Consider the following 14,282-nt stretch of genomic DNA (forward strand, 5'->3'; position numbering starts at 1 on the left):
CATATTTAAGAGGGCAAGAAGGCAGAAAGAGACGTGCTGTTAATTAGCAGAATATAAATCAGTTGGGACCTCCAGGGAGGAGACTGGGTGGGGTTTTATTAATAAAAGGATGCTCTTGCTTCTGTACCAGTGCACTCCTCCACCAAAAGGACAAAGCCATAGGAATGTATAAATGCTCTTTGACTCACTCTGGAAATGTTTCCTCATTTTGGGGGGATTTTGGACCCCTAACCACATTTATAACACTATCATTATTGTAAATGTGAACTATTTTATTCACACAATATTATTGACTGAACTGTTTTTATTTTAGTTTTTAAATATTTAGCAGAAAAATATCTTCAGAAACTCAAACAACAAATAGCTGAAGATCCAGAATTAATGCATACAAGTAGTAATAAAATTGGTAAGTGCTAAACATAAAATATTAGATTTGATAACATTTTCCATCCTGTTATTTCTCACTTAAAGTAACATTTATCTATTTTTAAAAAATGTGTTCATTTTCCCTTTGCAAAATGTGAATAGGAAAGCACAAACTTAGTGATGTTTAAATATAAGATAAAGGTATAGATTGCCTGATTCTAATTTCTTAACACATTATAAATGTGAAGATTAGTAGAGGTGTGTGAAATAGCTTAAATTTTAAAAATACTAATTGTGTTTTTAAAGGAAAGAACTTTGCTGACTATCCCATTTTAAAGATATTTTATCTAAGACAGCAGAAGTTAGGCCACTTGAATTTTTTCCTTCAGTTTATTCCCCCTCAATTTCCTATCATTTACATGTTATATAAGCAATTTGTATTCACTTTTTACTTTCTATGGGAATAATTTATATTAAAACTTTTAAATCCATAGTATTTTTATTATGAACAACTGAAATTTAAAAACAAAATCTATCAGTAGCATTTAAAATATTTAAATTGTAAATAGTTTTAATGTAATTAATTGCCTTTCAAAAATAGCACTTGAAATTTTAGAATAAAACAGATAATTGAGAGTATTGGAATTAGCATTTAAATAAATACAATTATTTACTAATAATAATAGTCTTAGCTTCAAATCATATGATAGTATGCTGCTTTGCTGATCCAGAATAATTTGCATTTTCCCTTCCATTTATAGGTGTCTTTAATACAGTTGGTGGAAGTCACCCTGGCCAGAATTCTAGCACACTTAATGGTGGAGATGTCATCAATCTCAGACCTAACAAACAGAGAACCAAGAAAAACAGAAGCCCTTTTAGCAGCTGCAGTATACCTTAAAGCCATTTACAAGGGAGGGGGAAGAAAGGCAGAAATTGAATTAAGCTGTGCAATTAAGCACCCAGCTGTAATGGTATGTTAATGTGTTTTCTAGCAGACTTTGCACCTACAGGATCTCTGATGGATGGTGAACTTAAATATTGCTGTGGCTGTGTTCTTTAATGTGTACAGAGAGACCTCTGGTGGCAAAATTGGAATCATTGCTACCCTCTGTACACTGATTTTAATTTATATATCTCTCTATATATCTATATCTATACAGATACACACACAAACACAAACACACATACACAAACATAATTAGACGATGCTTCTCCTGTTTTGAAGGAACATTTTAAAAAACATGAAAAACAGGTTTTGCTGAATTTTAAAGAATATTAAAAACACAAACAACAGATCTTCATATTAACTATGGACCAAATGAAACGGCATTCTTTTAATGGAATTTATCAGTCAGCCTTTAAGGAAAAGTATAATTCTGAGAGGTAAATTGTAAATCTTGCCTAGACAGCATTAATGTATTGGCAACTTTACTTGTGCAATATCTGTATAATATGTGAATATTATCAGAGGTATGCATGTAGATATCTGGTACTAAAGTTAAGCCGAATGTAAGTACAGTATTTCACCAAGGACACTTAAGTTTCTGACCAACATGCATAAAAGGCTACTACTGCTACATACATATACATACCCACTTATTTAAACTGTGCATTTCAAATGAGAAATTCCAAGCCTATACTTTGCAAGATGAAATTGCTTCTTCCTGTACCCAGGTACAGGTTTAAAAGTTTAAAAAATTCATTGTGCCAAAAAAAAAAAGATATATATATTTTCTTGATGGGAAAGCTTCAACTGTCTTACTTTTTCTTGATTGATGTCTTCTAAAAACAATTTTCCAGGTTAAAAAGCTCAATAAAAAGAGGAACATATATTTACTTCACTAATACTAAGCTTATTTCAGGCTAATAGTGTAGCTTTTAAAAACATGTAATAACTAAATTTTTTACATGGTCATCTTTAAAAATGATACACTTATATCATCAAATGTTGGGAGTGTTAAGATTCTTGCATAGCTGCAGTTATCCATAAGATTCTGTGAAGTGATAGGCTATATGTAACATATTTAATTGCTGAGCACCATGTTGAAAACTTAAAATTTATGAGTATAATTTAATAAGCAGCAGCTTAAAAAATTTTAATTCCACAAAAGTTGTCCTTTTTTTTTTTTAACAGATTATTTTTTAATGGCCAGCATATCAGAAACATCTCTTTATTTATATAATTTGTAAGATGTTTTAAGCTTATCCCTTAAGAATTTCTATAATCTCAAATTTATAGAATACCTTTCTTCTGGAAAATTCCATTGGGAGAAAATGCAAAAATAATTTTTTAAAGAAATATTTTAATACTGTAAACAGTAAGTGCCAGAGTATAAAAATTGTGAGTAGAGACTATTTACTTAGGCAATGTATATATCCTATTAATATTTGTCATTATAAGTTAATGATAAATATTAGGAGGTTTGTTTACTCTCTGTATACCATTTTAACATAGTTGAATGTTATAGGATTTTACAATGGTACTGGGAAAGAAGGTTTCTTGAAAAATGTCATGAAATCATTTTACATTTACTTGTACTTAGTATTTTTTTTTTTTTAAAGAGAACTTATTATCCCCAGGTTTTCATATGGTATGTTGGATATTTTAAAGTAACATGGTATGTTAGAGGACTAGCTTAGACATCTGGAAAGACTCAGTTCAAGTCTTAGCTCTCCCACAAGTTGACCCTGTGACCTTCAGCAAATCATCTAACCTCTCAGTTACTCCAGGCAGTTCTCTAAGACCATAGATTTCAAAACAGTGACAGATCTGCTTTGATAGAAGGTCTTTGCTAGCTGGGAGTTCCCTAAACTGGAAGTGTCAGACTTTGTAACAGTCTACAGTGGACTTATTTTCCCCTTATTTCTCCCCCTCCCCCATCAGATCAAAATGTAACTGGGATATTTAACAAATAAAAATCAATAAAACAGACTGTTAATTTGTGGTTTTCTAAGTCAATATACAGCCAGCAGAAATTCTTTTTTATTAAAGCTAGTGAAATCCTAGAATGACAGTTTGGAGTTTTCAAGGGTTATAGCAAGAGGATATTGCTCTACAAACACTAAAATAATCTGGAGTTACATCTATTAACATAGTAATATAAAATACTTAATTCTCGTGCTGGCAGTTGTCATAGATCATTGCTGGCATTGGGACTTACAATGAAGAAAACCTAAGTCCCCAATATTAAACATTTCATAATTGTTACACTTTTATTTTTCCTTGTATAATTTCTTAGATCAGTCTTTTTTGTGGGAAAATCTCATATATACACATATACATACACACACATATACATACACATATACATATATATGCATATGTATATACATACACATTCCATTTATATGAAAGCATTGAATTTGTTTCAGATAACAAATACAGATGTTATTTTTTACTCTGCTATATATTAAATGCACAAACTGATAAGAGTAGTCTTTTTGTAATAGGATTTTATGCATTTAATTTTTTTCTTTTTACAAAAATAACATTCATTTGTACTACTGTTCTTTTGCCTAACTATATCAATCATTACTTCACAATATAATCTTGGCTTCAATTTTCTAGTAGAATAAAATTGCTTAAATCAGATTATGAAGATATTTCCCAATTTAATTGACTTTAAAAATTTTTAACATATATTTTATTTCTTTTAGTTTACTTTGGTATAAAACCTCAAATTAAAGTACAGTTAATAAATGAAATAGCCCTTTTCAGATTCCAGGTTATTGTACATTTGTGCTGCTAATCTAATTTTAAAATTAATAATTCTTAGCATGCTGACATGCTGAGGAAAAATTGCCATATTTGAGAGTTCCTCAGGTACTCATTTTCCTTGTCAGGAATAGTCTGCCTACTGGTTAAATAGCATATAGAGTAGCCTGTCTGGGACAGTATCATTTAGGTGAAATCTCATCAGGCTACTTTTTATCTGCTCCAGATTTATAGCATACTTGTGTTTTGGGAAAACTAAAATACAAAGTAACACTAACAAAAAGAGAATGATATTCCATACTTATGGGATGGAAAATATTTGGTTGTCTTTTAGAAGCTGGGCAATTTAGTGCTCAAAGAGAAATTTCTCTCATTAATGTATTCCACTGTGCCTATGAATTTTAGGAATTATGATCATTTTAGATCTCAAAATGTTTTAGATCTGAAAAAATTGGCCTTAGGAGTTAATTCTCCCACTTAAAAGTATTGTATTACTTTAAGTGAACGGATAACAATAGTACTATTGATTGTTGACCTCACAGTTTCTGAATTTCTAAAGTAGTTATTGTTTACTTGCTGAAAATGCTGCCATTGATATATTAGGCTATCCATTTTCTCCAAAAATAAAATTAACTAGCTGAATAAAAATTCAAAATATTGTGAAATGCTGAATAATGATCTGATGAAAATGTAGATAAAATACTATTAATTGTTGATTGAACTGAATACCATTTGCACTGGAAGAACATGATGTCAACATTTAGATTTTTATTTTCAAAACATTTAAGCCTATCATACATTTAAGTAATTTCCATTAACAAAATTTTTACATATCATTAGGCTCCAGTCATCACTACTGAAATAATTTGGTCATCCCTTTCTATCTTGAGAGATGTGTAATGGGATGTTGATTAATAGAAACTAAAATCTAGTAAGTCAGGACTAAAAGAAAAATTAAACCCCTTTAATAATTTAGTTATTTGAACATGATCTTGTTTATTTGAATAGGAAAAAATCATTGTATGTAACTGTTGGATTACAAATTAAAGCCTCAAAATTAATTTGAAATGTATCATGTGAAATAATTTCATGACAAAATATGAAAAAGTAAAAAATAAAGTAATTTTAAAACTGACTTTTCGTTAGTCCACTTATTTCATCAGAGTTGAAATGGAACTTTTCCCCCAGTACTTTAAAAAAAAAAAAAAGGTAATATAATTGAAAAAAATTTATAAGATCCTAAGAATGTTCACATGTACTGTACAATGACAGTGTTTAACCTAATTATTTTTAAAACAAAATTTAATGTCACTTGGTTGAAATAGTTTTATTTGTTGCAGTACAATCACTTACCTCATTTGTCAACATTCATATGTTTTTTAGGAGAATGGTAGTTTGGAAAGGCTGAAACTGCTATCCTATAATAACTTAATAGATGGCCTTAAAATAATTTTATTAAGTTGAGAAATTGTATTCCGTACAATATTGGGCAAGTTTTAGGCTTAGACCTTGTTTTTAATAGTTCACATCTATACAGTATATTGATGAGTGACAGCTGTAGGTATATCCATGAGGGAAGGTAAAATTGTAACACCAAACTAGTTCTGAGCCCATTTCCAACACAAAATCCATTTAATACCTTTAATAATAACCTTTGCCAATCCCTTCCTCTAATATATTTTACTTTGATGATTTTGGTGTAGTTCTAGACCTACAGGTATGCGTTTGATGAAGACTATACTGCTTAATTCAGTAAGACATCATTGAATAGCTACTGTGAACTTAAGCTCTGTCCTAAATGCTAGAGGTGTTTTATTCTTAGAGTAGGAGGGCCCTTGATATAGTGGAGAAAGCTTTTTTATTTTGTTTTACTTTAATTTTTATCTTAAAATTGATCGTATTAGAGAAAAGAGATCTATAATTTTATTTTTAAAAAATTTTTATTTGGAAAAACAGTAAGAAAAAAATAACAGACAAAGGAATATAAAACAAAATAAAGCAAAACAAAATATTATCATGTGCCCAGCAAAACATCAGAGAGGTTTCGAAATAAATAGCAACAAATTGCTAGATCAAGAAAGTGTATATATTATTAGAAGAAATTATATTCATGAATGTTCATCTTTTTTCATTTGGAAGAAACACATGCATATACACACACATATCTTTCCTATCCCTGCTGACTAATTAAATTCTGCTCCATAACTTGACTTCCTTTTACTTAACCTCTCCTCACCCAAGGATCCCTCACTTGTCTTCTTCCCTTACTCTTTGCTTCCCCATCTATCCATTCCTCCTCCCTTATTTCATATAGATTTTGGAGGATGCTACACTCTTTTGTGATATATATATATATATATATATATATATAGTGTTGCCTATTGAATCCATTCCCAATGTGAATAGATTTTTAGAACTATGAGCTCTCCTCCCCACTCTGCCTTTGTGTCTATTTTTCCTCTGCACTTCATTTATATAACATGATTACTATTTTTACCTTAATTCTGCCAATCTTTTGAGCTACCCTATATATGGATCTTAAACATATAGTATAAATTTCACATGTAAAAAAAAAATTTGTCCGTGTTTAAATGGTTTGTCCATGTTTATTAGTTCCTTAAAATTGATCTTTGATATTGATTCTTATATGTTAAATTTTCTTTTAAGTTTGGGTGTGGTTGACAGAAAGTTCTGAAAATCTGCAAGTTTGTTAAACGTCCATTTTTTTCTCATTGAAAAGTATAGATAATTTTGCTGGATGTGGTATTTTTAGCCATAATTTATTGCCAAAATTTGGCAATAATATTCCAGTGTGTTTTCCACAAAGGATCTCTTTGAGGTAGGTGATAGGTGAATTTTTTTCTATTTTTACTTTCCCCTCACATTCTATCACTCCAGGATAATTTTCTTAGATTATTTCCTGAGCCTAGATACTATTTTACAGGAAATCATTAAAGAGAACTGCTCAGAAGTAATAGAACCGGAAGGTAAAATAGGTGTGGAAAGAATCCATCGAACACCTAATGAAAAAAACCCTAAAATAAAAACTCCAAGATTATTTCCTGAACTATTGTGTCAGGGTCCTCTTTTTGGTCACAATTTTCTGGCAGTCCAGTTATTCTTATATTTTATAATTTTATATATTTTATATTTTTCTCTTCTTGATCTTTTCTCAGATCTTTTGTTTTTCTTATAAGATGTTTCACAGTGTGTTGTTTTCTCATTCTTCATAATTTTTTTAAAATTTCCTGGTCTCTCATAGCTTCACTGGTTTCCCCTTGCCCAATTTTAATTTACAAAGAATTATTTTCTTTCTTTCGTTTTTTTTTTATTACAACTTTTTATTGATAGAACATATGCCTGGGTAATTTTTTACAACATTATCCCTTGCACTCACTTCTGTTCCGACTTTTCCCTTTCTTCCCTCCACCCCCTCCCCTACATGGCAAGCAGTCTTATACATGTTAAATAGGTTACAGTATATCCTAGATAGAATATATGTGTGCAGAACGAACAGTTCTCTTATTGCACAGGGGGAATTGGATTCAGAAGGTAAAAATAACCCGGGGAGAAAAAGAAAAATGCAAACAGTTTACAGTCATTTCCCAGTGTTCCTTCTCTGGGTGTAGCTGATTCTGTCCATCCTTGATCAGTTGGAACTGAGTTAGATCTTCTCTTTCTTGAAGAAATCCACTTCCATCAGAATACATCTTCATACAGTATCATTGTTGAAGTATATAATGATCTCCTGGTTCTGCTCATTTCACTTAGCATCAGTTCATGTAAGTCTCTCCAAGCTTCTCTGTATTCATCCTGCTGGTCATTTCTTACAGAACAATAATATTCCATAACATTTATATACCACAGTTTACCCAACCATTCTCCAACTGATGGGCATTCATTCATTTTCCAGTTTCTAGCCACAAATATTTTGGCACATATAGTTCCCTTTCCCTTCTTTAGTATTTCTTTGGGATATAAGCCCAGTAGTAACACTGCTAGATCGAGGGGTATGCACACTTTGATAACTTTTTGGTCATAATTCCAAAATGCTCTCCAGAATGGTTGGATTCGTTCACAACTCCACCAACAATGCATCAGTGTCCCAGTTTTCCCGCATTCCCTCCAATATTCATCATTATGTTTTCCTGTGATCTCAGCCAATCTGACAGGTGTGTAGTGGTATCTCAGAGTTGTCTATTTGCATTTCTCTGATCAATAGTGATTTGGAACATAGTTTCAATTTCATCATCTGAAAATTATCTGTTCATCTCCTTTGACCATTTATCAGTTGGAGAATGGCTTGATTTCTTATAGATTAGAGTCAATTCTCCATATATTTTGGAAATGAGGCCTTTATCAGAACCTTTAACTGTAAAAATGTTTTCCCAGCTTGTTGCTTCCCTTCTAATCTTGTTTGCATTAGTTTTGTTTGTACAAAGGCTTTTTAATTTGATGTAATAAAAATTTTCTATTTTGTGATCAATAATGATCTCTAGTTCTTCTTTGCTCACAAATTCCATCCTCCTCCACAAGTCTGAGAGGTAAACTATCCTATGTTCCTCTAATTTATTTATAATCTTGTTCTTTATGCCTAAATCATGGACGCATTTTGATCTTATCTTGATGTACGGTATTAAGTGTGGGTCCATGTCTAGTTTCTGCCATACTAATTTCCAGTTTTCCCATCAGTTTTTGTCAAATAATGAATTCTTTTCCCAAAAGTTGGGATTTGGGGGTTTGTCAAACACTAGATTGCTATAGTTATTGACTATTTTGTCTTGTGAACCTAACTTATTCCACTGATCAACTAATCTATTTCTTAGCCAATACCAAATGGTTTTGGTGACTGCTGCTTTATAATATAGTTTTAGATCAGGTACAGCTAGGCCACCTTCATTTGATTTTTTTTTTTTCATTAATTCCCTTGAAATTCTTGACCTTTTGTTCTTCCATATGAATTTTGTTGTTATTTTTTCTAGGTCATTAAAATAGTTTCTTGGGAGTCTGGTATGACACTAAATAACTAGATTAGTTTAGGTAGGATTGTCATCTTTATTATATTTGCTCGCCCTATCCAAGAACATTTAATTTTTCCAATTGGTTAGATCTGACTTTATTTGTGTGAAAAGTGTTAGTAGTTTTGCTCATAAAGTTTCTGATTTTCCCTTGGTAGATAGATTCCTAAGTATTTTATACTATCAGTAGTTACTTTAAATGGAATTTCTCTTTGTAACTCTGACTGTTGGATTTTGTTAGTGATATATAAGAATGCTGATGATTTATGTGGGTTTATTTTGTATCCTGCAACTTTGCTAAAGTTGTGGATTATTTCTAATAACTTTTTAGTAGAATCTCTGGGGTTCTCCAAGTATACCATCATATCCTCAGCAAAGAGTGATAATTTGGTTTCCTCATTGCCTACTCTTAATTCCTTTAATCTCTTTCTCAACTCTTATTGCCAAAGCTAGCATTTCTAATACAATATTGAATAGTAACGGTGATAGTGGGCAACCTTGTTTCACTCCTTATCTTATTGGGAGTGGTTGCAGTTTTTCCCCATTACATATGATGCTTACTGATGGTTTTAAATAGATGCTGCTGATAATTTTAAGGAAAAGTCCATTTATTCCTATACTCTCAAGTGTTTTTAATAGGAATAGATGTTGGATTTTAATCAAATGCTTTTTCTGCATCTATTGAGAGGATCATATGATTTTTGTTAATTTTGTTATTGATATAGTCAATTATGTTAATAGTTTTCCTAATATTGAACCAGCCCTGCATTCCTGGTATAAATCCTACTTGATCATAGTGTATTATCCTGGGGATGATTTTCTGTAATCTTTTTGCTAATGTTTTATTTAAGATTTTAGCATCAATATTCATTATGGAGATTGGTCTATAATTTTCTTTCTTTGTTTTCAACGTTTAGGTATCAGTACCATGTCTGTGTCATAAAAGGAATTTGGTGGGACTCCTTCAATCCCTATTTTTTCAAATAGTTTATATAGCATTGGAGTTAATTGTTTAAATGTTTGGTAGAATTCACATGTAAATCCATCTGGTCCTGGGGATTTTTTCTTAGGGAGTTGGTTAATAGCTTGTTCTATTTCTTTTTCTGAAATGGGACTGTTTAGTCTATTTACTTCTTCCTCTGTTAATCTGGGTAAGCTATATTTTTGAAGGTATTCTCCCATTTCATTTAAGATATCAAATTTATTGGCATAAAGTTGGGCAAAGTAACTAATTACTGCTCTAATTTCCTCTTCATTAGTGGCGAATTCTCCCTTTTCATTTTTAAGACTAGCAATTTGATTTTCTTCTTTCCTTTTTTAAATCAGATTTACTAAGGGTTTATTTTGTTGGTTTTTTTCATAAAACCAACTCTTAGTTTTATTAATTCAAAAGTTTTTTTACTTTCAATTTTTATTGATCTCTCCTTTTATTTTTAGAATTTCAAGTTTAGTGTTTGATTGGGGGTTTTAATTTGTTCCTTTTCCAGCATTTTTAATTGCAAGCCCAATTCATTAATCCCTTTCTTTTAGGCAAGTAGGCCTCTAGAGATAGTAAATTTCCCTTTATTACTGCTTTGTCTGCATCCCACATATTCTGGTATGACATCTCATTATTGTCACTTTCTTGAATGAAGTTATTAATTATGTCTATGATTTGCTGTTTCACCCAATCATTCAAAGAATTACTTTCATCTTTGAAACTCTGTACCTCCTTTTCTAGTTGGTTAACTTTTTTTTCCCATAATTTTGTTTTTCTTAGATTTTTTTTTTTCTCTCAATGTCTTTCATTTGATCTTTAAATTCTTATTTGAGTTCTATAAATTCTGTCTGAGCAAGGAGCCATTTCACATTATTCTTTGAGGTAGAAGCTTTTTTTTTTTTTTTTTTAAACTAAAGTGTCCTCCTCTGAAGATTTTTAAGTAAGAGTATTAATGTAAGTATCTCTGGGATGGGGAGACAGTGCCTCAAGCATCTCTTCAGCTCTCCTCTCTGACCAGGAACCACAAACCAAGAGCTCCATCTTTCTGCAAATGCCCAGTGGCCTTGCCCTGTGCTGGTTCTCACCCAGGGCCACTTTTCTGCAACCCAGCTGGGCCCTGCATTTCCAATCAGTTGAGGTTCCCTCAATCTTCCCTGGACTCAGACTCTGACTTCACAAAGTCTCTGGGAAAGTGTGGCTCTAGCCACACCCAGCTAGCCCTAGAGTTCCCCACTTGATGTTTCTGGGGAGCTATGTTTATATTTCACACAGGTTCATATAGCTAGCTTGTTTTTACTTAAGACCCAACTTGGAGTCTTTTTCAGATCTTCTTGGTTTCCTTCAGGACTCCTGTTCTCGTTGCCCCAAGTCATCTTGATTTTTCAACAGTCTGTGTTTACCCTGAGGCATAAATTTGTTCTATTTGTGGGAGAAATTTGAAGAGCTTGAAATTTACCAACCTTTGCCACCATCTTCCCAGAATCTTCCCCCTATAATTTTACAGTTAGGTATGAAGTACATAATATGAAATTTTGTGGATGATTTTGAGTTGGTATTTTGGGAGGATTGGATCTGTGATTGAAAATTTCTTTACCAATGCAAATTGGCAGATATTCTTCAAATTGGTCTTAACGTGCCTCTGGAGTATCCAGTCACCAGACAACTGAAGTAAATGTATAGCTCCTTTACTGATTCTGTTATCCCCATAAAATCAAAAGCCCATCTTTTTGTTACCAGTTCTGTACTAGAATTGTTGTGTGGAAGATATGAAATTTATCATTCTCTGAAGAATTAAAAAGTAGTAGCCGAGATGAGCATGCTGAGCAGGTAACCACATAGAGTCAATGATGAATTCTAAGAGAGAGCAGGAAAGATTAAAAGACATTAAGGAATTGTATAATAAAAAGATAGAATGGGCACCTAGAGACAGTGAAAGATGGCAGGTAAGCTGGAGAGACTTACATGAACTGATGCTGAGTGAAATGAGCAGGACCAGGAGATCATTATATACTTCAACAACAATACTATATGATGACCAGTTCTGATGGATCAGGCCACCCTCAGCAACGAGATCAACCAAATCATTTCTAATGGAGCAGTAATGAACTGAACTAGCTTTGCCCAGAAAAAGAACTCTGGGAGATGACTAAAAACCATTACATTAAATTCCCAATCCCTATATTTATGCACACCTGCATTTTTGATTTCCTTCACAAGCTAATTGTACAATATTTCAGAGTCTGATTCTTTTTCTACAGCAAAATAACGTTTTGGTCAGGTATACTTACTGTGTATCTAATTTATATTTTAATATATTTAACATCTACTGGTCATCCTGCCATTTAGGGGAGGGGGGGGGGGTAAGAGGTGAAAAATTGGAACAAGAGGTTTGGCAATTGTTAATGCTGTAAAGTTACCCATGTATATATCCTGTAAATAAAAGGCTATTAAATTAAAAAAAAAAAAAAAAAAAAAAAAAAAGATGGCAGGTAAGCAGCCCAAGTATTCCACTGGTACTCTCAGGATGTCAGAAGATGAAATAGGTCTCTGGCACATTCAGAGATATCCATGGCAAATTTAAGGGAGGACATGTATAATAATCACACAAAATGGGCAGGCATGGAGGGGTTACAGTCTTTATTGCTAGAAAGAATTTCTGAATTGAAGAGATCACGTGTATTTGATTACCCGAGTCAGGTCAGGCCTCATCATTAGGAGAAATGTGCAGTAACTGCATGTTGGATAATAGTCACTTAAAAAAGTAGTACTGTCAGTACTAAAAGGAAAGTTAGAGCATCTTTAGAAATTGCTATTAAAACATTTTTGTGAATTTGAATGGGAAAAATAATTTTTTGGATAGTAATTATGATCTTAATAAATATTTAAGGGAAAAATATCAATACTGGAGGATTTTTAGGTTTGTTTTTCCCCCTACATTGACATAATTTAATTTGTCAAATAATTGCATAAATTGTCAATATTTATTCCACATGGTCATAGATTTTGACCTACTTTCCTACTTTATTGATCACAAAGCTTAACCCGGCCCTCGTGAAACAAGAGTTGTACCTGTTCTTACTCCTTTTTCTCTCAACAAGTCTTTATTACCCTTTTAAGCTGGGGAAGGGAGGCAGTGGAAACTATCCATAGGCTTCTCTATGGCCAGAACACACTGTGAGCTTACTATATCAACCCTTCAGTCTTTAAAAAGACTATGGTATTTCCCCCTTACAAAGTCTTGTTGAAGCTAATTGTACAATAATTCAGAGTCTGATTCTTTTTGTACAGCAAAATAATGTTTTGGTCATGTATACTTATTGTGTATCTAAGTTATATTTTAATATATTTAACATCTACTGGTCATCCTGCCATTTAGGGGAGGGGGTGGGGGGGGGGGTAAGAGGTGAAAAATTGGAACAAGAGGTTTGGCAATTGTTAATGCTGTAAAGTTACCCATGTATATATCCTGTAAATAAAAGGCTATTAAAAAAAAAAAAAAACAAAAAAAAAAAACCAAAGTCTTGTTGAACTTTCAACTATAGCTTAATGCTATTTATGCTCAGTCTTCATGAAAGTTTTTTTTAATAAACATATAAAATTGAATACTCTAATGGTGTCATGCTATTGGACTATTTTATATCTTAACGCTGACTCTCAGAAGTTTCAAGCTGGAGAGCATAAGAGGGAAATGGAAGAGATGGAGGGCAATAGGGAGAAAGGAGCATTGAGATGGTGCTCAGGAGCCCATATAGTAAAATATTTTGAAATGTATAGAAGTGATAGACTTAAAGTGTAGTGAAGATGGGTGTTCTTCATTCTCAGGACTAAAATGACATCACTATATTACAGTCAAGATAGTCTGACTCCGCTTAAACCAAAACAAGCACAGAAGGCTCTACTACAGGTTGGGCAAAAATAGTCTCTGTGAACAATTGGAGTGGAGGTGTCTTAAGTTTATGTATCTAACATTTCCTTTGAGCTATTGCAATTCTGATTTACTTATAGAGACAACTGCACCTTCTTTGATGCAGGTATGCCATGCTGGGCAGCCCTGTGCCAGTGCTTTCCAAATCTCACAATTGATTTCAATTGGAATTAATTTGATACTTGTCTTGGAGCCTTAACATGTAGTTTCAACCACTGTATGGCCTTGAGCAAATAATTTAAAACACTTTTAAAACAGTGTCTTAATTTGGAAAAT

The 14,282-nt window shown here is 32.3% G+C and overlaps 1 protein-coding gene across 6 annotated transcripts in view; it reads left to right on the forward strand.

Annotated features, from left to right (window-relative positions):
* The window catches only part of RAB23 (RAB23, member RAS oncogene family), a 46,111-nt gene extending 40,895 nt beyond the window's left edge, over positions 1 to 5,216 (forward strand). For all 6 annotated transcript variants that reach the window (XM_003769179.4, XM_023503061.2, XM_023503064.2 and 3 more), the window contains 2 exons: positions 314 to 406; positions 1,128 to 5,216. In XM_003769179.4, coding sequence (XP_003769227.1) covers positions 314 to 406; positions 1,128 to 1,267 — 233 coding nt within the window. In that variant the 3' untranslated portion in view covers positions 1,268 to 5,216. The remainder of the gene's footprint in view (positions 1 to 313; positions 407 to 1,127) is intronic.
* Positions 5,217 to 14,282: the final 9,066 nt, after the last annotated feature.

Source organism: Sarcophilus harrisii, chromosome 4 (genome assembly GCF_902635505.1).
Source record: "Sarcophilus harrisii chromosome 4, mSarHar1.11, whole genome shotgun sequence".
NCBI lineage: Eukaryota > Metazoa > Chordata > Mammalia > Dasyuromorphia > Dasyuridae > Sarcophilus > Sarcophilus harrisii.